Genomic DNA, 24449 nt, shown 5'->3' on the forward strand with positions numbered 1-24449 from the left:
AAATTGCCAAATTCATCTGACTGTGATAATCCCCCGCTGTTATGTTTGCCTAGTACACTGAATTAGGAATAAATCCGTTTTCTTCACCTCTACATAAAACAGTAGTTCATTTTGAAGTATTTCCTGATTATAGACTTTACAAACAGTGGCTGCTCATGACTGATGTATGGGGGGTGCTGCTTCTTAAAGTTACATTAAATTGCCTTGATTATAAACATGTAGACATAGATAGTAGTAATAATAAGCAAGTTAAAAATACTACAAAACTTTAACAGGCTTTGGTAATCTTGAAATTTTATTTAAAAATCCATTCTTTGGTTTTTAATTGTTGAAAATAGATTAATGACTTTTTCATTCAAGTTTGGTGCACTGATCAAGTCAGCACTGCTCGCTCTGCAGTTACTTTGACTCATTTTGTCACCTCTAAAAAATGCATATTGGCAACAACTAGGCATTGACTCAACCACCGAGAGCAAAATGTGGAACTGTCTAACGCACAGTTCTGTATGGTTAAACTTCAAGGTTTAAAACAATTTCGTGTTTTTATTCGTTTATTATTGAAGTAATTATTGGAAATAGTTGTTTTTCCATGAACCAAAGGCCTTAAGCTATGGTTGGGCCTGGATGGCCTGGGCTCAGTTAAATACTTGTATTAAATAAAGCAATTATTTATTTTTTTCATTATTGGAAATAGAGAATGAGTATACTACATGTGGGACCTGTTAATAAAAATATTCATTGCATTGCATTGTTCTTCGCAAAACTTCATATAACTCCGTTTACTGTATATTTAGGTTTTAAAAGCTGGGGGTGCTGCAGTTCCTCAGTGCCTACCAACATGCTGCCCCTGGTTACAAACATTAAATTTTCCAGCATTTACTAAAATACCAAATTGCTATTGATCCAAGTTTCATGAATATAAACAGTATGACTACTTTCTCTTCTAAATCATGTAATTTGTCACAAATATCTTGTCCTTTCAATTTCGTATTTACCATTAAAAGCTTTCTTTTGCTTTGAGATTTTTTCCAACAAAATCAGAATTCGTGAAGAATTTTTTGAAGGGATTCTCTTTTAATAGTAAAATTTATTTTCTGTTTCAGAACTGAAATTAATTTAGGTATTGTTGGAACTCGTTAGTCATTTATGTAAAGGTCTTGGGCAGTTCACCTTAACTTCTCGATTGAATTTGTCCACAGGAGATACACCCTGTCTTGTTTTAGTTTGCATTTTTAGAGATTTAAAAGCGGGATTTTTGTTATCTTTCTCTTCCCTCCTAATTTTTTAAATGATTGTTTCCGAAAATTCTGTGGCAACATCTGCCCGCTTAGTTGCTTGTTTAATTGGCATGCTTTGAACTCCATTTAGTGCTTCCTTATCAAGATATTTAATGACGTAATGTTTACGTAGTCAAGTAATGTTTTACTTGACAATGTAAACTTTCCCTCTTGCATTCTTTACTTCCATTCTCTCTTTGCTAACAAAATTCATAAACTTGAATGAACTATTAAACTGTGCATCTGAGAGCAACTCTGATAGTGTTTATCAGTTCCTTATCTGAGAGCAACTCTGATAGTGTTTATCAGTTCCTTATCTGAGAGCAACTCTGATAGTGTTTATCAGTTCCTCATCTGAGTTGTACTGTGGCACTGCCTATACCTGAAATGGAATCATACTGGCATTTTGCCAGGCACAGTCACATTTTGCGTGGTCAGACAGTAGATGTTATATTTCATGGTGATGATGATGTCATACAAGCTGAATTTTTATTTGTCGTTTGTCGTGAAACAATCTCCCTCTGAATTGTAGTGATTGTGCAAGTGTATTGTTCAAAAATTAGTTTCCCGATATTGAAATAGCAAAAAGTAAGGTTGTGGAAGAATGAAAGCAACAGGTGTTGTTATTGAAATTACATTGATAGGGAAAGAAGAGATGGTGTGGCTCTTAAAAAAAATATGCTATTTTCATTTGCTACAGTAAACAGTAATTTCAAGCAATGTCCCATTGTGGTGACCTTTTGTAATAATAATAAATAATAATATCATCAAATTGAAAGCAGCTTGCTTTCACTGCCAGCGCTAGAAAGTGACTGTACGGGGCATATATCCATTTCATTATCTAGTGGTAATGGCAGTTAACCTGACATATAACATCAAGTAATGTTTCTCTTGTTAACCATTAATCAGTGATTGATTGAAAATCAGATTTTTTTTTACTTTCCCAGATAGTCAGACTTTTATTGCTATAGTTTCTGAAGTGATTTTATTAGTTTTCATACAAAAATTATATGCGAGAACCTGTCAGGTAACCCTCTACTGTCTGTGCAGCTATTTGTCTTTTTTGCTTTAAGAGTAGCATGATACTGAACAAGCACTGCTGCTGTGTGTTTAAAGGCTAAGGCTAAATGTGTTTCTTCTCCCACTAGTGCAGTAAGCATGTACTGTTTTACCCTAGTAATTTTTGAATGATATATTATTGTTTTCACTGAGTAAAGATATCATTAAACCTGATATTCTGTCCAGATGGTTGCTACACTGTTGGAAGCAGGATACATAAGGTGCTGCCCAAAAGTTCCCGTAATGTATTTATAAAATGAATTACTCACCCTTGGTCTTATTCGCCACTGCCACCTTCGAAGTAGTTCCCTTGAGTGCGTAAACACCGATCCCAGCACTTCTTCCATGATTTGAATGCACCCTGAAAGTCCTTCGTCATAGTGTTGAGCACCACATGCGATTCAGTTTGGATATCCTCTATGCTGTTTTTTCATTCTTGGGAAGAGGAAGAAGTTGCAGGGGGCTAAGCCTGCGAATAAGGGTGGGTGGGGTAATGATTGTCATGTTGTTGGATGCCAAAAAACTGCTCCACAGCGAGAGGTGTGTGGGCTGGCGCTTCGTCATGACGGACTCTGTTCTTTATGCACTACTTCTCTGGACATTTCCTCTTGAAGGCTTCCCTTAATCACCTCATGATGTCGCAGTAGAACTTTGCATTGACGTTCTGGCCAGGAGGGATGAATTCCTTATGGATAATCCTGTCAATTTCCTAAAAAGCAGATCAGCATGGACTTCATATTGCCCTTCACTTGTCAGGCTTTCTTTGGTCGGGGCAAAGATGGCTCTTCCACTGGGATGATTGTTGCTTGGTTTCTGGGTCATACCCATATATCCAACTCTCGTCACCAGTGACGGCTGTAGAAAGGAAGTTTTGATCACTCCTGGCCCGTTCTTGAAGATCTCTGCTAACTTCCATGCGATGCTGATTTTGGTCTTCACTCAGTAACTGTGGCACGAACTTGGCTGCAGTCCTTCTCACGTACAACTCATCTGACAAAATCTGCTGGTATGTGTACAATAGTCTTACAATGCTACAAATGTCATGGATGGTCTGCCTTGCGGTCTTTACAGATTGCCACACGAACTTTTGCATTTTCCGGGGTGGTGCCTGATGATGGATGCCCAGAGCAATCGTCATCATCAACTGATATTTGGCCGTTTTTAAAATGGTTAAACCAGTAGTAGGTCTGCGTGTGGCCTAAAGCATTGTCACCAAAAGCTTGTTTCAAATTCTTATGGGTTTTTGCTGTTGTATCATTAAGAAGGAAACAAAACTTGATGCAATCACGTTGCTCTCTCACATAAGCCATTGCAACAATTGCAAACTATGCTTAACACACTGCCAAAGAACTGCGCATAAATATTCAATCTCTATCCAGCCCGATGCCAGGCGGCACACTCATTCACAAAGGATGCATGCAATGTTACTTAGCACCACAAGTCCTTACTAGACGTAGTTCCCGTTTAACATTCAAATTTCAGGAACATTTGGGTAGCACCTCATAGTTTGAAATGGAATGCACTGCGAAGGATGCTGCCAGATTGCATTGGTGCTCCCACACAGTGCATTAAGCATCTACTCTTTTACCATAGTAATTTTTGAATGGGTGTACTGTTGTTTGCTCGGAGTTAAGATGTGAAACCAGATACAGTATATTTAAGGAGGAACTGGACAAGCATTTGGAGGGAATGGTGTGATTTTTTTTGGCTGATGCTGCACAAGCTCATACACTTGCTTTCTTGCATCACATGCCACTACTACATATCCCCCAGCCACACAATGACCACAATGATACGGTCTTATGGGTGCAAAACTGTTTAAGGTGGCTAAATCCCAAGCGACGGAAGCATTTTGTGACTATTGTAAATTTTCTGTATTTATGGGCTGTGAATTCCAAGAAAATTCGATTGCTTTCAAAAATATGTCTAAATAATCTCGATGAGAAACCTATCACCCAATTTATCTCATTTGTCTTTGTACCGGAGCTAAAACATAACATCACCTCTTCCTGATTCTCTTCAGAAGTAAAGCCATAATCTTTAAGATTTTTCACAAAGATGTTTCCTACTATTTCTTCCTTATTAAATCTCTTGAAACTTCATAAACTAAAAGTGTAGGAAATGTCATTTTTGGTTTGTCCAATTATAGTCCAACATCTTTAAACATGGAGGATTGTCTAAGCAACACTAAATCCTACTTGTCAGTTGTTTCAACTAACACCATTATTTCTCACAATTTTGACGTTTTTAAATTTTTATGTTTAGAATGCAGAGACTTGGCTATTACTTCTTCAACCTCCGTACCTGAGGCCAGCTTGGATCGTCCACCTGTCTAAAAATTGATTTTGAGGGGCACTGATTTGTGTCGTAACAGTTTTAGCTTCAATAAGTATCCTATCTCTAGAGTCAGTTATATTATTATGCTGCCCACGTTCCACTCTGTCCCCTCCAGAATACATCTGCTTCGTTTGTATCGAGCTGATCCTGACTTTATCGGCGTAAGATGGATATACAGGTGGCATCAAACTAGCCTTGCCACTCATGATTTGGTCAAACGTATTATACTGGTGTGCAAAACTTAAGGTCCAGTCAGGTTTTACCTGTAGCTTCTTGTAGGAGTAGCCTGGATATGGGAAAAGCATACCAAAGGCACCTCATGAGGCACAGAAATGATGAAGGAAACAACACCGACACAACAGAAACAAAACGGTACCGAGGGACTTTATTCAAAAATGGCAACATAGCACTGGCTGCCATGATACAGATGCATCACTGCCAAAGATGGAACAAAGGGAAGAGGTAGTCCTCAGTAGGAGATATGGCCACCCCTAATGTCGATGCAGGCTTTGCACTGCCTGTCCATACTTAGAACAATGTTGTTGATAAGTTCTTACTGTAACATTGTCCATTCCTGTCAGCACCACCTTCAGCTGGTGAACATTTGCTGGTGGGTGTGGCCATGCCTCTAGGCATCTCCCCAGAGCGTCTCATATGTGTTCGATGGGTTGTCGTTATTTGCTTTTTAGTAGCATTAGCAACTAAGGCCATATTGCTCCTGGGATATTCGGTGGTCATTCCCTGACCTTTCTGCATCCTACGTATTTGGTAGTCACGGGCTCGAACCCCGATATAATCAAGAAACGTGTGCTACGCACAACAGCTCCTGCTCACCTGGCTATGGAGGCGCCTGTTCGATGGGATTTAGATCAACAGAACCGGGCAGGCCAATCCATACATACAATGTCCTCACTTTCCAAAAGCATATCAACCGCTGCAGTGCGATGAGGGTGGCGTTATCATCCCTAAACATGAACTCCGGGGCCAGTGGCACCTCGGAACAGATTCACATGGGCAATAATTACCTCATTACAGCAGCACGCACCAGTTACAGTACCACCTTCCAGTATCTGGAGTTGGTTACGTCCATCCAAGATAACGCCTCCCCAGACGAGAACTCCTCGACCGCCATATCGATCCCTTTCAGTGATGTTTGCGGGGTGATACCATGTGCCAACCTCTCACCAGATTAGCTGACGTCCAGAATCGACTTCAGTTATTGCTGAGACTGAATCTACTCTCATCAGTAAAGAGTACCTTCCCCCATTGCGCTGCTGTCCGTTCCTTGTTCGATGCACCACTGTTAATGGTGTCTCCGATGGGCAGTAGTTAAAGGGACACAGCATACTGGCCATAGGGCAAACAGTCCACCTTTGTGGAGTTGCTTTGCCACAGTAAACTGCAATGTACTGCATCCTGTGCAACTGGTTTGCAATGGATCTCTGTCTGGTGTCGGTTCCTCTTGGCCTGTAGGAGTATATTTTTATTATTAGCTACATGGTGCAAGGAAGCTTGAGGCTTATGCTGCACCAGCCAAACAAAAAAAAAAAAAAAAAAAAAAATTCCCCGAGTTACCGAGAGAGAGAAGTAGAAGGGAATCACCAAGAAAGAGAAGAATGGTGATATCCAGCTCAGGACCCTAGGTGTGCCTAGCTCATACCAAATGTGAGCCCCTGAGCAGTCATCATTGGGCGTTTTTCATGGACGACCTCCACTGGTCCTTCGAAAAGCCGTAACTGTCGTTCTGTAGGCCGACCACTCACGTGAGACGATGCTATGGGCAATACCGCAATCTGCAGCCACACTTCGACCTTCCCAATTATTCGATCCTGGGTAAAGTCGTCCAGATCCTATTTACTGGCCATTTCATTGTCTGTAGCACTGTATGAAACCAATCGAACGTCTGTAACAATCGTGCTCACCATTCGGTAATTTGCACATAACTGCTGCTTTTATCTGTTTATGGGAGCCCTCTCATCATGATTCAAATTTTTGCATGTGCACCAGCTTTCTACTGAATGGCGAGTTATGCATAACACCACAGGCTGTTTCAGTTGATTGTGATTGTAACCTTTAGAAATAGTGTTGGTCCTTAAGTTTTGCACCAGTGTAGCTCTTACTTGTAACTCCTCTGACTTTTATCTTCTCATTTTGAATTATCAATGACGTGATAATTCTTTCCATCTCTGCCCAAAAACTATGGATTATGTTTGAGGCCTTAGTTACTTTATTGGTTTCAGCAGCCATGAAATCAATCAAGGTTTTCTTTATTTTTCACAAAGCCACCTGCAATCATAAAAACTGGGTGTCTTAGACTTATCAGTATTCACTTTATCCGAACATTCTTTGTCTTTTATGTCCTTATCCACAAGAACAGCCGAATTAACCTGAGAAGACTTGTTAAAAATCAGAATCACTTTGTACAATATTTACACAAAAGTCGTACCTTCAGTTTCGATATCGTTGTCTCCTGACTCCAAACTTAAGTGGAGGTAGGTTGAACTCCATCCTGAGCCAAAGGAGGTAAATACCGCTGTCAGTTGAGTAATGTGATTAGTGAGGGCTTCCATAAGCACATTTATCAACTCTCCACAGATCACTTGGCTACTCTTATCGCCATTGACTTTAGGAGAGTGTATGAGTATCATTCCTAGTCATGATTTTCCTGAGTAACTGAACTTTGTCTCTTCTCCAGATGTTATTTCTTTAGTTGTCAGATCTGGTTTTGTGTTAGTTCTTGCGCTGTCACGACAAAAATCACAAGACAATTTTAGTCACTTTCTTTAACTTTTTAAATGATGGACCTAGGTAGGTTGTACAAAAATTATGGCTACATGTACAGCATTTAAAGATGGCCTCAGGATTCTGGTAACAGATAACACATTCCTGTGTCATTTTAGAGCTCTATCCCTTTCAGATTGCATACTTTAATTTTAAGTCACTTCAACACCTCCATGTTACAGTTAAATTTCACTTAAAGTAGAATTTCGCTGTTTGTGAAGTTTACAAAAATACTACTTGGAGTCTACACTTAATTCTGTCTTTGTTCTTAAATACTTGCTTCAGGAGGGTTTATCCCCCTCGAGTATTAACCCTACTCAGTGCCGTGAGTACTTGCTAGTTTAGTGCTCTGCGATTGGCCAGTATACATCAGACCATTCTATGATCGTTAGTCTTGTAACTGGATAACTACTTGGCGGTAAAGCTAAAACATAAAAATAACAATTACCTGCTCATTGATTGCATGTATAAAGGCAATCATATATTCAGGCAGCCTCTTAGTTATCCATCAGTATATGACACTATGGGGCAACTTTTAAAATTAGGGTCACCCATAATTCATTACGCAAACCTGTAATTGTGTCTGAAATTTGCATGGGTTCTCTGGTCGATTTTCCTGTTTTGCTGGACGACAAAACCTTGCTATCTACACCCGAGACTGACTAACTCAGCCATGGAGTGAAAAAAGGCCATTAAAGTTCCTTGCGTTATTGAAGGGATGCGAACACGGATCTTTTCCACTCGATGTGGCGAGGATGGTGACGATACCACTGTGCTATGCGTGCAGACTAGTTTCACAAAAGAATTTAAAATAAACACCTAAAACCATATGTATAAAGTATTTTGAAAATGAAATTATATGAATAATTATATGTATAAACTACACTCCTCATACTCCTTGGTGGACACAGGAACTTAACAATCTCAGAAAACAAATGCATGTGGCACGGAGATCATTTTTACCACACACAGGCACTGGCCTGATCCTAAATTTAATGCTTTCAAGCAAGAGTACAAGAAGCGAAAAATTTACCATAAGGCCATCGCAGAGAACAAATTAAGGTCTTGGAGACATTTGGTTTCCCCAAGCAGGGAACACTGACCCCTGTGGGCTCATATACAATTTCTGTAGGAACAAAATTATCTGTCCAAATATATACAACACAGTGCAATATCAAAACAATGAAACAAGACTGGCACTCAACGGTTGACAAAATCATGGAACACATCTTTCCCGAAAATGATCCCAACCTTGACAATACGCACCAAATTCAGATTCGAGCAGACAATGCCGTTTACAAAGGTACCCTGGACATTGTTCTTTTCACTGCTGTTGGTGCTGTGGTGGCCAAGTTGAATCCTAAAGTGTCCAGGCCTTGACCTGATAGAAAATGCAGTCACCACCAGATTTCATGAGCTCACCCTAATATGTTGTTAAATCTTTACAAGTGCCTCTTGTAAGGCATATTCCCCAATTTCTGGAAGCAGGCACTGCTTAAAATTATTGAAAAACCAGGAAAACTTAATACCGACCCAAGAGCATACTGCCCAATCTGTTAGTCAACCTGGGAAAGCTGTTTGAAAGAATGATTGGTCCCAGAATCCAAACTATCCTAAACTCACAAAACCTTTCATCCAACTCGCAGTATGGCTTCAAGAAAGGATTCTCCGCAAAAAATGCCATTGTGGCCCTTGTGAAACACTGTACACATTCCAATGCAGTCTATGAGATTGACATCTTTGCAGATTTTGAGGGTGCCTTTGATGGGAGTTCTCTTAGGTCCCTTAGACGGGCAAACTGCAATCAGTATATTTAAAGTCATAAGATCCTACTTCAGTAATGGATGAATTCAGGTCACTGCCCAACACCTGTCATATTTAAAATTTATAAACAGAGGTTGCCCACAGAGATCAGTGCTAGGATCACTCCTTTGAAAACCGTACTTGACCAGTGGCTCACCAGAAGCTTTGACAACTGCACCAATGCAGACAGCTTGGTTATTTGCATTGCAGGAAGATCCAAAACCCTTGAGGACCGAGCAAAGATTTTCCTGGATGACCTGGTTGGTCCCTCACAAATAAATAAAAATATCAAACACAAAAACAAAGCTAATGATCTTCAAAAAAATCAAACATATATGAGATGCTCTGGGGAGATACCTAGTGGCATGTCCACACCTACCAGAAAATGTTCACCAGCTGAAGATGGTGCTGACAGAGGAATGGACAATGTTACCACAAGAACTTATCAACAACATTGTTCTAAGTATGGACAGGCAGTGCAAAGCCTGCATCGACAATTAGGGGGTGGACATATCTCCTACTGAGGACCACCTCTTCCCTTTGTTCCATCTTTGGCAGTGATGCATCTGTATCATGGCAGCCAGTGCTATGCCATTTTTCAATAAAGTCCCTCTGTACCATTGTTGTTTCCATCATTTCTGTACCTGTTAAAAAAGGCATACCAAACAAGGTTCATTTGGTATGCTTTTCCCATATCCAGGCCACTCCTATGAGAAGCTACAGGTGAAAACCTGACTGGTCCTTAAGTTTTGCACATCAGTGTACAATACATTTAAGGATCTTTCCCAATACATGTTACAGCTTATAAAAGCATGCTATAGTCAAATGCCCTGCTTTGGCATTTTAGTCCAAATTAACAAAAATTGCTAACCAGATTAGGTAAACAAGATTTTCCCCCTTATGAAACCATGCATTTTTCCTTTGGAACAGCAGTAGTTTTAGGATGTTTGTTTGTTTTTTGGTTTTTAGAAGCATTAGCAACTAAGGCCATATTGCTCCGGGATATGCAGTGGTCATTCCCTGACCTTTACGCATCCTCCGTATTTGGTGGTGATGGGCTCGAACCCCGGTCTAATCAAGAAGCATGTGCTACGCACTGCTGCTCCTTCCCACCTGGCTACAGAGGCGCCAGTAGTTTTAGGAGCATCAGCGACTAAGGCCATATTGCTCTATGTATATTGTCTGTAAATTTCACGTTCCAAGGCTGATTTTGTTCTGCTGGACGGAAAAACCAGTTTCCAAGAAAAGAAAAAACTATTCCACCCTCGCCTAACTCAGATGCATTGTGAAAAAAAGCCTATAAAAATTCCTCCCATCATTGAAAGGATTCAAACTCAGGAGTTACCCACCTGGTGTAGGGAGGACTACAATCCTAACAAATGTGGTACCCACAAGAGTCCTCCGGAATACTATTTCTATTTAAATGTCCCTGTATTGCATTTTAATTCTCTTCCACGATTTTGCCAATTGCTGAAGTCAGTCTGACTTCAATTTCAGTTTGGCGCTGGTATTCAAATGAATACAATTTGGTTAGGCACGAATTGAATTGTATTCACAATTAACCTAACAGAAATTAAAGCTTGTAGCCTTGCTATTAGCGTTAGTAGGGGAAAATAATGCAAAGAAAATATTATGGAGCAGCAGCAAAAAAAAAAAAAAAAAAAAGCCATTAGTCCATCCTTTCTAATACTCCCTAAAATTTATTCAAACTGCCCACTTTCATAAAACCAGATGGAAACTAGTTTCTAACCAATTACTCTGGCTGACAGTAAATTTTTGCACACGTATTTTGTAACTATTCCTCAAATTAGATTTATGTCCCTTATGTTGTTCTTGCAGTGGGGTTTTAGGAGCATCAGGGACTCAGGCCATATTGCTCCATATATACTGTCTGTGAATTGTTATGCAGTCGATTGTTTGCTGGAAGAAAAATTCAAGTTTTCTGAGAAAAAAACATGCTACCCTTACCTGAGACTAACTCACACACATTTTGAAAAGGCTCATAAAAATTCCTGTCATCGATAGGACTTGAACTCTGGTCTTTTCCACATGGTGTGGGAAGGACAGCGATTCTACCAACTGTGCTACCCACAAGTGTGCCACTAATGTCCATTGTGCAAGAATGATTAAGGATGCCATCAACTTTTATTTTACTCAATTCATTTCATTTCAGTCTGGTCTCCTTACAGCTGTTGTTTCCAGACACTGCAACTTACAGAGCTGTCAGAGGTAAGTGTACCCTTTCGTGCCCCTGGCTAATCTAGTTGCAACAGAGCAACACGCTCCCATAAAATGAGGCTTCTGGATTTGTATTCATTAGTCAAGATTTAGTCTAACCATCGCCATACACAAAGCAATAATCACCTGCTAGCATAAATATCTTATCAACGTTAAACCTCAATGGCATTTCTCCATCCATTTGCCTAATTTCTATAGTGTTTTAATGTTTTCAGCCCTTACTTTGCAGTTTATATGATATTTTCAAAATAACTCCTTCCAAATTTGGAAAAAGAACCAAAATGACACGCAAAGTATTTAAAAGTAACGGACCCTAAAAAAAAAAAAAATTAAATTTCACTACCTTACAGGATGAAATTTCTCATTCTCTAAATTATAGTATGTTTGGTGAAAGATGAATGCAACATCACATTGCCATACATGACTGCTTAGAAGTAATGGCTGAAATGAAAGGAGGATACATAACCAATAAGAGATAGTTGGATAATGAGCAAGTTGTTGTTAAAGCAGAATATCCAATAATTTAACAGCCTAAGCAACATGTACTTCTGTATTACTAAAAAAATAAATTTTATTCATCCACAGACAGCTAATCTATGCGTGATTTTTTTCCCCCAATTTTTTGTACAAAGGGTACTAGGAAAGTTTTGCAATATGACGCAACAATGAATCACAGGAAGCTGCTTGTTGTTGCATGTTGAGACATGTTCATACGTGCATAGTAGCCGCCGCGCCATGTCGATGGGCTCAGTTATTCATTAGTAGTGAGAGTGTAAAGTGCTTGCGATGGCATCGTGGTCACGAAATGAGATAAGGACAGTTTTGCGGTATAATTTCGTGCGTGGTTTAACCATAGACCAGTGCTTAGAAGAAATGACTCTTGCACTAGATGATGATTGTCCACATCGTACAACGATATTCAGGTGGTATAGAGAATTCCAAAGGGGAAATTTCACTCTGGAGGATTCTGAGAGGCCGGGAAGGCCACGAACGTCAGTTACGGAGGAAAACGTTACTGCTGTGAGGAAAATGCTTGACGAAAACAGGCGAGTGACCTACCAACAGATAGAGGATACTTTGGGCCTAAATGCACCAGCAATTCGTTCGATTCTGCAAGATCATTTGCACGTGAAGAAACTTTGTTCTCTCTGGGTGCCGCATCAACTGACTGAAGAGCAGATGACACGACGTGTGACTTGGTGCCGGGAGATGTTAAAAAAGTTTGATAAGGGACAATCTCGGTATGTGAACAACATCGTGACAGGTGACGAGACTTGGCTGTACTATTACGATCTGCCGACCAAGGCTCAAAACAAAGTTTGGGTCTTTGATGATGACGACACACCCGTAATTGTCAGAAAATCCCGATCTGTAAAGAAGAAAATGATAGCTGTATTTTTCAAATCGAGTGGAATTGTGGAACGTGTCGTTTTGGACACGCAGAAGACAGTCACAGCTAAGTGGTATACTGAACAATGCCTGCCTAAAGTCATTGGATCTATGAAGAACCTGCGGCCAAAGTCAAGAATGGACACCTGGTACCTCCATCACGATAATGCTAAAGCTCACCGCGCCAAAGCCTGCACCGAATATTTGAGCACGACAGGACTGAAACTTCTCGAGCACCCTCCCTACAGTCCAGACCTTGCTCCCTGAGACTTTGCACTGTTCCCGCATGTGAAAATGAAGCTAAAAGGGAGGCGGTTTTCCAGTGATGAGGACCTTCTACGGGCTTGGGACAACGAGTGTGCTTTACTCCCTAGTGAAACTTGGCAGAACTGGTTTAAAGATTGGTTTCGGAGGATGGAGAGGTGTATTGAATGTAGAGGAAATTACTTTGAAAAAATTAAATAAACAAAGCTGTATTGCAAAACTTTCCTAGTACCCTTTGTACATGGAAAGCAAAGGATACTGAATCCACCTTCACTAAACTAATCTACCACTGCAACATTGCTTTTATTCGTGATAAGGTATGTTTCATGCATAATTTACGTAAACATTTAGCTTTTACCAAAAGAAACAAAAAATACCCCGAAATTTCAGAAGTGTAAAAATTTCATATTTTCACTTAAAAAAAAAACATAAATCACAAAGTTGATTTAATGATATTTGTTTATTTGATTCACGAAAACTACTCTACTCTATCCCACTTCTACAGAGAAAGTCTGAAATAATTTTAAAAGTTTAATGGATAACAAAATAAAAAGCAAAGAATAAAAAGCAACGTCAATTGAGGCAATACTTTATTGAAAAGTCAATAACTACTGCATTTCAATACAAACGTTGAGGAGAACCCATTGTACTCTTGATGTGAAGTGATTGAATATTCTGCCAGTTCTTTTTCAGAAGAGAAACCAAGAAATTAATAGCCAAATTAATATTCTGGGCCAGTTCATCTGGTGACATTTTTACATGACCCACAGCTACAGCAAGGCACAGAACCTAAGGGGAAAAAATAAATAAATAAATAAAACATGAAAGATATATTTAATTAAAAAAAAATAAACAAATTACTGCTTACAAAATAAATGTTTCTGTTCTACAGAGATGGTGTAGAAAGCAGTATTTCAAGCGTTTTTAAAAACAGAAAATGTGCACACTTTTGGCTGAAGCTTAATGCAATTCTGTCTTCTTATTTCTAAGTGTATTTCAGGCAACAAGGTCAAAAGAGTTTAACCAATACAATACAGTAACACAATCATAGCCCAGGATGTAAATGCCACCTACATCTAGGATCAGACTGTCCAACAACTGTTTCCTGACGATCCTCAACAGGAAATACCCAACAGAAAAGAATAAGGGAGAAAAACTAAACCTACACTGTTAACCAAGTAGAAACAACCATTCATATTAGACGAATTGAATGCAGCAACAAATCAGACAGGAAAAGAAGCATCTGGGACAAAATCTCTCAGAACTAGAAATAATCATAAAAGTCTTAGAATATTTCCCAAATACTGATTCATTCAGATTTGGGAAATACGAATATTTCCCAAATCTGAATAAACAGAATATTAGCAAAGCGGCATTGTTTTAAGTTATATCTCATATTGTGAATACCACAACGATTTGCCATGATATTGCACTACTTCGAATAAGTAACGCTTCACCTGAGGAGAAGACTAATGTTACTTATTCTCAGGTACCCACCGAAGAAGGGCCAAATAGCTCTGAAACGGTGCTGTCTGGTGGTGGTATCCATCTGAGAATAAGTAACATTAGTCTTCTCCTCAGGTGAAGCGTTACTTATTCGAAGTAGTGCAATATCATGGCGAATCATTGTGAAGATACTCACAATGAGATATAACTTAAAACAATGCCGCTTTGCTAATATTCTGTTCCTTCAGATTTGGCTATGTATTATTGATGCCTTTGCACTATACTTATACATAGTCTAGACTTTTCCATAGCTTGAGGCTTACGCCCTAAATGCTTTATAGCTGAAATCATCATATTAAGAAAAAAGCAAAGAACTGACATCTATTCTCTACCATCAGGAATTTAAACACAAGGAATCAATCCCAATGTATACCCATCAATAATTGATAGGTATACATTGGGAATGGCACATCTTGGTGACTACAGAAACCAAGATGTGCTATTCCCTACAGGACAAGGTGACTGAAGATAAAAGGCAATAAAGTGCAAACAATCTGATCCCTTGTGTTCACTGTGCTAGTTAGTGGCATCAATAAGTCAGCTATGGTCAATCATAATTTAAACAGAAGGAATCAATCCCAATGTATACCCATCAATAATTGATGGGTATACATTGGGAATGGCACATCTTGGTGACTACAGAAACCAAGATGTGCTATTCCCACTGTGCTAGTTAGTGGCATCAATAAGTCAGCTATGGTCAGATCAAGTGATATTTGCAGCAGACAAATCTATTTCATTATTACTGCTGGTGCTGACACAGTATTTCAATCATAGTATATCGTGCCATCTTGGTAGAAACAAGTCCACACAACAGTCAGGAAACAATTATAAAGCTAGTGGTTTTGTAATTGATCCTTTGTCCATTCTTCACAACCAGCACAAAGATTACAAATGTATGCTGCTATATTTCACTGGTAATGTGCATTACTCACTGAAGAGAATATTGACATCACACTTTCACATAAAGCTGCAAGGACTTGTACTGCCTACATGCAAGCGCGCGCGCATGTAGGCAGTACACACGCGCGCGCGTGCGTGTGCGTGTGTGTGTGTGTGTGTGTGTGTGTGTGTGTGTGTGTGTGTGTGTGTGTGTGTGTGTGTGCTTTGCAATACAAACTGAACTAACAAAACATTAGAGTGAAATATCTACCCAAATCACCAGAACACTTACTACTAGTGGATTTTAAGCTTTGGGACTACCTGAAATTATGAATGTTCTGAAACTGTTCATGAATAATAACAAAATGCAAGAATGATATTGTAAGATGAAATGTACAACTTTGTTGTTACATCTATCACCACACATATGCAGTGCATTCTGGATATTAAAGGAATCAACAACAATTGTAGCCCACTCTATAAAAAGGCACCTGTATCTGAACATGATGTTGGACGATCACTGTAACCTATTATTTCACATCTATGACAACTATATGTTGAATATAACATTCAGGATGCCAGATTCAACTCTACAAGACATTTATAAATGTCTTGTAGCAAGATGATTTTATTCACCAATTGTGACTACGCATTTTTTTAAATTAAAAACTTTGCATTAACTTAAACACAGCGGACCTCCAATATAAAGCAGCTTCCTAGTCCATTGTTTCTCATATTCATCATGGATAGATGATGGATATGAGAAACCAGTATATAACTTCCATTTGCATTGTTAAAAAAAAAAAAAAAAAAAGTTTTCAAAAGTTTTACAATCATTAATTGTATTTAGTAGTTACGAGTTTAGAGGTTATCAAACTATCTATATACTATATACAGATAGTCTTTATTTCATTTTATTTTATTTTTGCAATAAACTCAATGCCTATGTCTGCAGTCAAAGAAAAAAGCTGTATTCACAAATTTCCAGCCTCAAAATGAGGCTGACATCAAGACATGAATATGGAAGAAGAGATTTACAAATAAGGATAAGTTCATATTTGGCCAATATGTTGCAGAGGCTGACAGTTGGACAATATTTAAGAAGCAGGTGGTAAAGAGTATGATAACAGTGGATATAGTTGTATGGACAATTTTTTTTAAACAAATAATACAGTTATTAGTCAGAAAGCACTAATATCGCACCAGTTTGGACAAATTACTGAGGAGCTTGGATACAGCCCTAATCAACAAGTCTTCGGCAATGATAAAACAGCTGTTCTGGAAAAAGGAATTACAGAATTTTCATCACTAAGGAAGGGAAGAGCTTACACATCACAAATCATCTAAGAATCAATTGACTTCTTCTGGAAAACAATGACACTTGGGATTTCAAGTTAATTGACACTCCTTTACACTATGTAAATCCAAGAACCTTTAAATACGTTAGCTTCCTATGGCTTGGAAATCAAAGGAGCTTCAATTACCAGGACCATTTTCCAAAAGTAGTTTTGCCATCATTAACAATGCTTCAGGTCACCAACAATCTTGATGGGATGAAATGAATTAATGATGGGATGGAGAGGGAATGAAGTGCATCTCCTTTCCCTGATACAAAATCAAATACTAATTTCAAGTGATACTACCATATGATCACATTCACTAAATTCTTGGAGGCACTGACAAAGAAAAGAGCCCACACCATCCTGCAATACAAACACTGCTGCATGAAGTCAATACCTATGAATGCAAATGCTGTATGTACAAATGTAATTTGAAATTATGGCCTGAATAATGTGTTACTGATTTCCTGTATTCCAAGAGGAAATGGTCAAAAAATGCAGAAAGGGTTGTAGAGCTTGATAGCCAGTTTAATTTGAAATTATATCCCAGAAGAACTGCTGGTGACACGTTCAAGGTCCAACAGCAATTACCTCATGAAGAAATTAATAAGAAACTAAGAACTTCAACATCGATGGATTTATTTAACCACTGGGAGGCAGTGAAGGAGTTTTTAGATAACTATACAAAGAGATGTTCTTTGCACCAATGATGATTGATTTCTATTGATCTTTATTGCTAATAAGGAAATCCTAAATAAGAGGAAAAGGGCCAGGATGTAATCAATTCTAGATTTCCTTTTTAAGGATACCTACACGAATCTGCAACCCTCTACTTCTGGATTTTAAGTTACTGGTATGCAGACTGGGGATAATTCATTCTTCGAGGAGTAAACTGATATGCACATTATATGTTTAAATCAATAAATTATTGTTAAACCAGTTTTTATTGTTTTTTTTTATTTATTTACCCAAAAAATGAGTTTAGTGCTTAAGTTTATGATTTCCCTGGAAATAATTACAAATATAGCATGCAAAGCAAACTATCACCCTGCATGTGCTATCTGCTGCACTTTTAAGGACCCAATTAACAACAGATGGAAAGCTTACATACAAAATTTTGCAAATATATATTTACAAAAGATTCAAATGGACATCCCTATGAAATTTTAGTCACTTACCTTTTTCATTTGAAATTTAATTGTAGCCTTTACTTCATCTATTTTAGACATCATTGATTCATTGTGAGTAAGAAGAGTCGGAAATTTGCCTGCCTTGTTGAGACCTGGTCCAAGCAGCCTGGGTATTTGTTTGATCAGGGATTCAGAAGCCAAGAATGCATCATACTTCTTTGCTTAAGAGAGACAAATTTAGTATATTTCAAAGGCAATTTCAAAATTATTTTATATCTATATATATAATTATGTTTGCATGTATTCAATAAAAGCAAAAAAATTCATGTTTGTTTATTCTATCTTTTAGATTTGCACCCCTTATCCCAACAACAAGGGGAAAAAAATCATTCCTTTTAGGCTTCCTCAGCTTCCCTCTATCAAAAAAAAAAAAAAAAATCTTTGGAATTGACCATTTTTATATATTGAGCTGAAGTCATACAAAACTCAAGATACTGATTAAAATATTCATTAAATCTGTTATTTGTTATAACCATTATAGTACTTTTATAAAGTTTCAAAAATAATAATGAAGCCAAACTTTCAAACACTTTGAAAGAAAGTGTTTGAAAGAACTCTTGGGAGTAGTATGGAAAACTTGCATACACAGACTCATGACTGTGTATGGATGTATTTTTTACCTTTTAAAGAGATTTTTGGCATACTACTCTAGCCACAGTGCATCAGTTCACAAGGTATGTTAATATCTTACAATATTTTTTCTGTATATTAACAGAACAAAACTTTTACAGATAACTCATGATGAGAATGGTTGCTTATTTGATTTAGACCAGAGGCATGCAACCCTTTTTTTGGTTAGGAGGCCAAAACATTGAATGTCGCAGGCCACAAGGCCACGGCCGACGTCTACATTTATAGTTTAATTTATTTTACCATTAATAATTAAATATGAAAATAAAAAAAAATTAGTTTAGTGCTTAAGTTTATGATTTCCCTGCAAAAATGTAAGTACCATTCTTATATTTTTTCCAGTTATTACATAAGTTATTAGTGTTATTACAAACATGAATAGCATTCTTACACTGTATGTTTATAGTGTTTTTAAATGCTGAGAAAGAGACATAAAACATCATAAGCAATGCAGAAAACTGAATATTAAAAAGATTTTCAAAAGTAGATGTTTTGAGAAACAATATTTTGACTTTGAGAATATTGAAACAATATTCTCAACTATATTTTGAGAAATTCCAATTTTAAACCTGGGGGACTCACAAAACACTTTGGTCACATAATATGAAGGAATAGGCTGCACATAGTCTGCTGAAGCCAGTGGTCTTATTCATATACAGTCCATTCCGGTTATTTGGGACACATCGGGACTAGTGCATTTTGGCCCGATTAAGCGGCTGCCCCAATTATCCGAAGTTTCACGTAAATAGTTAAAATAGTTAAAAATACAATGTAACCCCCCCTTTTTTACAATTGGTTCACTGTACAATCAAATCACGTTACCATGAACTTACCATAGTAAAGTACCGTTCACTATACGATGTTCAGTAAGCTCCGGTCATTATGATCACGTTTGTGAATTGAATTTTAATTCTTTTAAACAGCGATTCTAATTAGCGAAAATAGGAGGAATATTATCCACAGGCTATAAAAGCAAAGATATATTAAGCACAAATTTACCCTTTATTACCCTACTAATTAAAAAATTAAATGATACGTGAAAATCGGAAGAATATACGTGATAATCGGAATAATTAATACGTACTGCAATATGTACATACGAACTAGTTGACATTTCTGTTCACTGACATTTGTGGGTGGGGGTTAAAATTTAAAACAGTAAAAAGATAAGCAATCAATAACAAAGAACACAGCACATACAAATTGCAAGTAACACGATACGCGCAAGTGAGAACGGAGTAACAAATTACGAAGCTTTAAAAATAGGAATGAAGAGAAGATTCTGAAAATTAATTTTTTTGTATGATTGAAGATTTTATGGAAGTGTAAACACATTTCACCATAATAACCCACAAAATTCCAGCTGTTGGTATTACCGCAAATTCAATAAGATCGAGTTTACTATCCATTTATGATAGATTTCACTAACAGAAAAGCCCAATAAACAGGTGACTGCTAATTGTTTTTATTGTTTTAGGGTTGTGACCTCCAGAATTTCGACCGAACCACGTCTTACAGTCGGAGCCAATCGTAGGGTAATCTCCAGTGCTGCGGTCTCCTGCCCCGATTAAACGGCATTTTGTCCCAATTAAGCGAAATAAACCCTGCCTATTTTGTCGATTGGTTTCTGTTTTTTAAGATTTGCCCCAAATAAACGGCTGCCCCGATTAACCGGTGGCCCAAATAACCGGAATCCACTGTATTTAACCTATCAACTTCCACAATGACAGATGGAAGTTTGTTCCAACAATTAACCACCCACTGGCTAAAGTCAAATTTCCGCACATCTATTCTACATCTGTCTTTTCTTAATTTGAATTAATGCTCCCTTAGGTTCGTAATCTGAACAAGTGGAAGGATCCCATCAGAATTCAGCGTGCTCAATCCATTAAAGGCCTTATACACCTCAATCAGATAACTGCGCAGGTCCCCTCACCAATCTTGTTGCCCTTCTCCACCCACTGCAATTTGCAGAACTTAAGCCTCTCTTGGTAAGAGGATCCCCTCATTCCCCTCACCAATCTTGTTGCCCTTCTCTGTACACGCTCAAGCAAATCTACATCCTTCCTAAAATGAGGCCTCCAGACCTGTACGCAGTACTCAAGGCGTAGCTTGACCATTGCCTTATACAGAGGGACAATCACCTTTTCCCTGCTAACAAAAATTCCTATATATCATTGACAAAACCCATGACCTGCCCTGGCAGCCTGTCTGCCTTGCTCAGAAAACTTCATATCTGACTGCACAATTACTCCCAGGTCTTTTTCATTTTCTACCACCTTAGGTGTAGTACTACAAAGTTGGTACGATTCTCTGGGGTTTACTTCTACCCATATGCAATACTTTGCATTTGTCAAGGTTAAACTTCAGTTGCCACTTCTTAGCCCATCTGCCCAAATTATCTAGATCCTGTTGCAGTAGCACACTGCCATTACTGTCATTAACAACCCTGCCAACCTTTGCATCATCTGCAAACTTCGACACTAAGCCTGATATACCTTCATCAATATCATTGATCAATATACAAAACAACAGAGGACCCAACACCGAACCCTGTGGGACTCCACTAATAACATTAGTCCACGAAGTGCAGCACCCATTAATTACCACTCTCTGTCTGCTCCCACTCAACCATCCTTTTCTTCATTGTAGCAACTTACCCTTAATACCATTCTGCTCCAATTTGTACAATAGTCTTCCATGCGCAACGGTGTCAAAAGCTTTCCTGAAATTCAAATATATGATATCAAAATTATTTTTTGCATCCAGTTCCTTTGTAACCACATCATAATGTCTTATCAAATTTGTCAGACAAGACTTTCCCTTAACAAACCCATGCTGTGTCTGAATTATTGCTGCAGTCTTGTCTAGATGATCCTGCAATACATCTTTAATCAGTGACACCATTATTTTACCCGGAACAGAAGTTAAACTAACTGGACTGTAATTACTCGTGTCACCCTTCGTTCTCCCTTTGTGGATTGGGGATACATTTGCATCTCTCCAGTCCGTGGGGCCCCGCCCGAGTCCAAGGATGCTCTCAAAATTATGGCTAAGGGTTTGCTTAGTTGCTTTTCCGCCTCCTTTAATATAACTAGATAGATCCCATCCAACCCAGGTGCCTTTCTTATGTTTAATAACAAATTCTCCTCCACTTTGCTCTCAGTTATTACAAAATCATTAAGCATCTTGCTACAATTTGATAACCTTCTGCCATTTTCAAACCTTAATAACTCCTCGTGTGAATGTAGATGCAAAATACTCATTCAGTTTGTTTGCTATCTGAGCAGGATCATCAACAGTCGAACCATGAATATCAAGTGGACCAATGAGATTCATCCCCTTCCTTTTAGAGTTTATATAAGTAAAGAAATCCTTGCTGTTTTTCTTAGCATCTTTTGCCAAAGATTTCTCGTAATCTGCCTTCGCCTGCCTAACCTCCTTTGTGACCTGATTACAGACTAGCTTATATCTGCCATAGGCCTCTAGTCACTTGATAATTTATATGCCTCCCATGCATTTTTCTTCTCTGTCACGAGTCTCATTAGTTCATTTGATAACCATTTAGGCCTAAACCTTGAAGAATATTTCTTAATAGGTATGAAACTTTTAGTAGCATCCACGATTAATTCCTTGAATTCTTCCCACTTAGAATTTACTGTTTGTAACATCGTCAGTTGATCCCACTGTACAGAATTTAAAAACTGTCTGAGACCACTGTATATGCAGATTCCCCCAAAAAGAGCATACCTCCGAGATGTATAAACTATAAGAGAAGGTATAAGCGCATAATGAGCATACCTCCGAGATGTATAAACTGCAAGAGGAGCAATAGGGACAACTCACTAAGGGACCCACTCTGTCTAGAATATATCAGAAGGCAGCTGAACTTGCAAGACTGAAAATTGTTAATGAATAATACACAAATAAACCATTTAAATTACAATAGATCTACCAACAAGTACTGTACTTCCTAAAAATAATGCATGTGAACGCGCAACGTTCACGTTGCGTTGCAGATGAACTAAGAGCTTCATATTTGCAGGATAAAGTAGATATTTTGGCTATTCAGGAGCCCTACTCGATGTATAGACAAACGGAGAAGTTATATCATGTTGTTGGATACCCGTTAGTAGCTAGAGTCGTTGCATGTGAATCCAAGAAGCCACAAACTGCCATTGTTTTATTTAATGGAGCTCTAACTGTAACAGTCACGTTTCGTTTTTGTACATCCTTTTCTATCTGCATCCATCTTTGTACCCAATTTTTAGACTTCAAATGGTTTCTGTCCAAAAATGATAATATTGAGGTACCAATGCATCTTTTGGAAGAAATTTTAAGCACTTGTCATAGTGCAAAATATATTGGTTTCAACTGACTCCAACGCAAAATCTCATTTTTTGGTTCAGCGAACATAACGCCTCTAGAAGTTCTGTGTTTGAAGAATTTATATCGACTAACCATTGGAATATACATAATCTTCCCAACATGCCAACAACCTTTTGGAACGTTCACGGAAGGTCTAACATAGAACTTACCCTTTCCTCTCCATGCTTGTCGCAGCATGTAGAAAACTTGATGGACTGCTTGGATGTATGTAATAGCGATCACCTTGCTATTACTTCTGATTTAGTATTAAATGTTATGGATGGAGGTTCTTCAGGACTTAAACCGCTTCTCTATCAGAACCACGAACTGGACCAAATTTAAGCAAGTTATGCAACAAGAATTTTCAGATGATAAAATTGTACAATTGAACAGTTTATGTGAAGTGCAATATGCTTACTTTGTGCAAAACACTCTTTGTAGAACTTTGACTGAATCCACTAAAAGGAAAGTTAGGAGACCTGGCTCCACCCCATGGTGGAATCCCCAGTTATCTGTTTTTTTTTATTTATTTATGAAAACCTCAAACACGAGAGGTATTAGAACCCGTAGTACTTAGTGCCGTGCTTAGGTTGGAGGTTGAGAAGACGAAAGAAGATATTTGTTGACATTAGACTTGAACGTTTGTAGACTAATTTTCAGGAAATACGTATGAAGGAAGGTTCTTCCAGAAAACGGCAGTTGAATGAATAAACGAGGAAGACGAAAAGTTGGTCCTGTGAGTTTGAAGTTGGTCAGTAAATGGATGTTGGTTGGTGGCACGTGTTCGGACTGTTTTGAAAGAGAGAGAGGGAATTATAGAAGCCAATTCAGAAGAACAGTGCCCATGGAAGTATCTGTAGAAAAGGCATGCAGCAGAAACAGTACGTTTATGAGACAGCGAGTGGAGAGGCTGTTAGAGATGAGCCATTAATTAACCTAACTGCCCTCTTCTGAATGGAATCTAGAAGCCTGAGAGAGGTGTTGAGGGAACCGTCCCGGATGTGGGAACAATATTGCATGGTAGGGCGGTTTTCCGATTTGTACAGAGTGAACAGTTGTTTGGACGAAAAGTAACGCCGAGAGCGAAAGAGAAAACCAAGTTTTTAGATGCAGAAGAAGCAATATTTGTAACGTGCTTGTGTCAAGAGAGATTAGAAGTCAGGGTAATCCCTAAAAGAGATATATCATTTTTCCTAAAAATCGGAGTGTCACCAAGGATAAGCATAGGAGCAGAAGAATCCTTTTTGCGAGATATAAGACAAGACTGAGTTTTAGAAGGATTGAAATCAACTAAGTTGTCTTTGCCCCACTGGAGGATTACCTGGAGATCGGCATTTAAGGAATTGGTAGCGGATATTTGAGAAGTTGAAGCTGATTGAGCAATG

The 24449-nt window shown here is 38.3% G+C and overlaps 1 protein-coding gene across 1 annotated transcript in view; it reads right to left on the reverse strand.

Annotated features, from left to right (window-relative positions):
• Nucleotides 1-13766: 13766 nt before the first annotated feature.
• LOC150079138 (large ribosomal subunit protein uL1-like) overlaps nt 13767-24449 on the reverse strand; it is a 32592-nt gene continuing 21909 nt past the window's right edge. The window contains exons 2-3 of the mRNA XM_090382967.1: nt 18055-18227; nt 13767-13937 (exon numbers count right to left, since the gene is read on the reverse strand). Coding sequence (XP_090239093.1) covers nt 13767-13937; nt 18055-18227 — 344 coding nt within the window. The remainder of the gene's footprint in view (nt 13938-18054; nt 18228-24449) is intronic.

The sequence above is a fragment of the Mastigoproctus giganteus genome, chromosome 10 (genome assembly GCF_048544385.1).
Source record: "Mastigoproctus giganteus isolate SK-2022 chromosome 10, ASM4854438v1, whole genome shotgun sequence".
Classification (NCBI taxonomy): Eukaryota; Metazoa; Arthropoda; class Arachnida; order Uropygi; family Thelyphonidae; genus Mastigoproctus; species Mastigoproctus giganteus.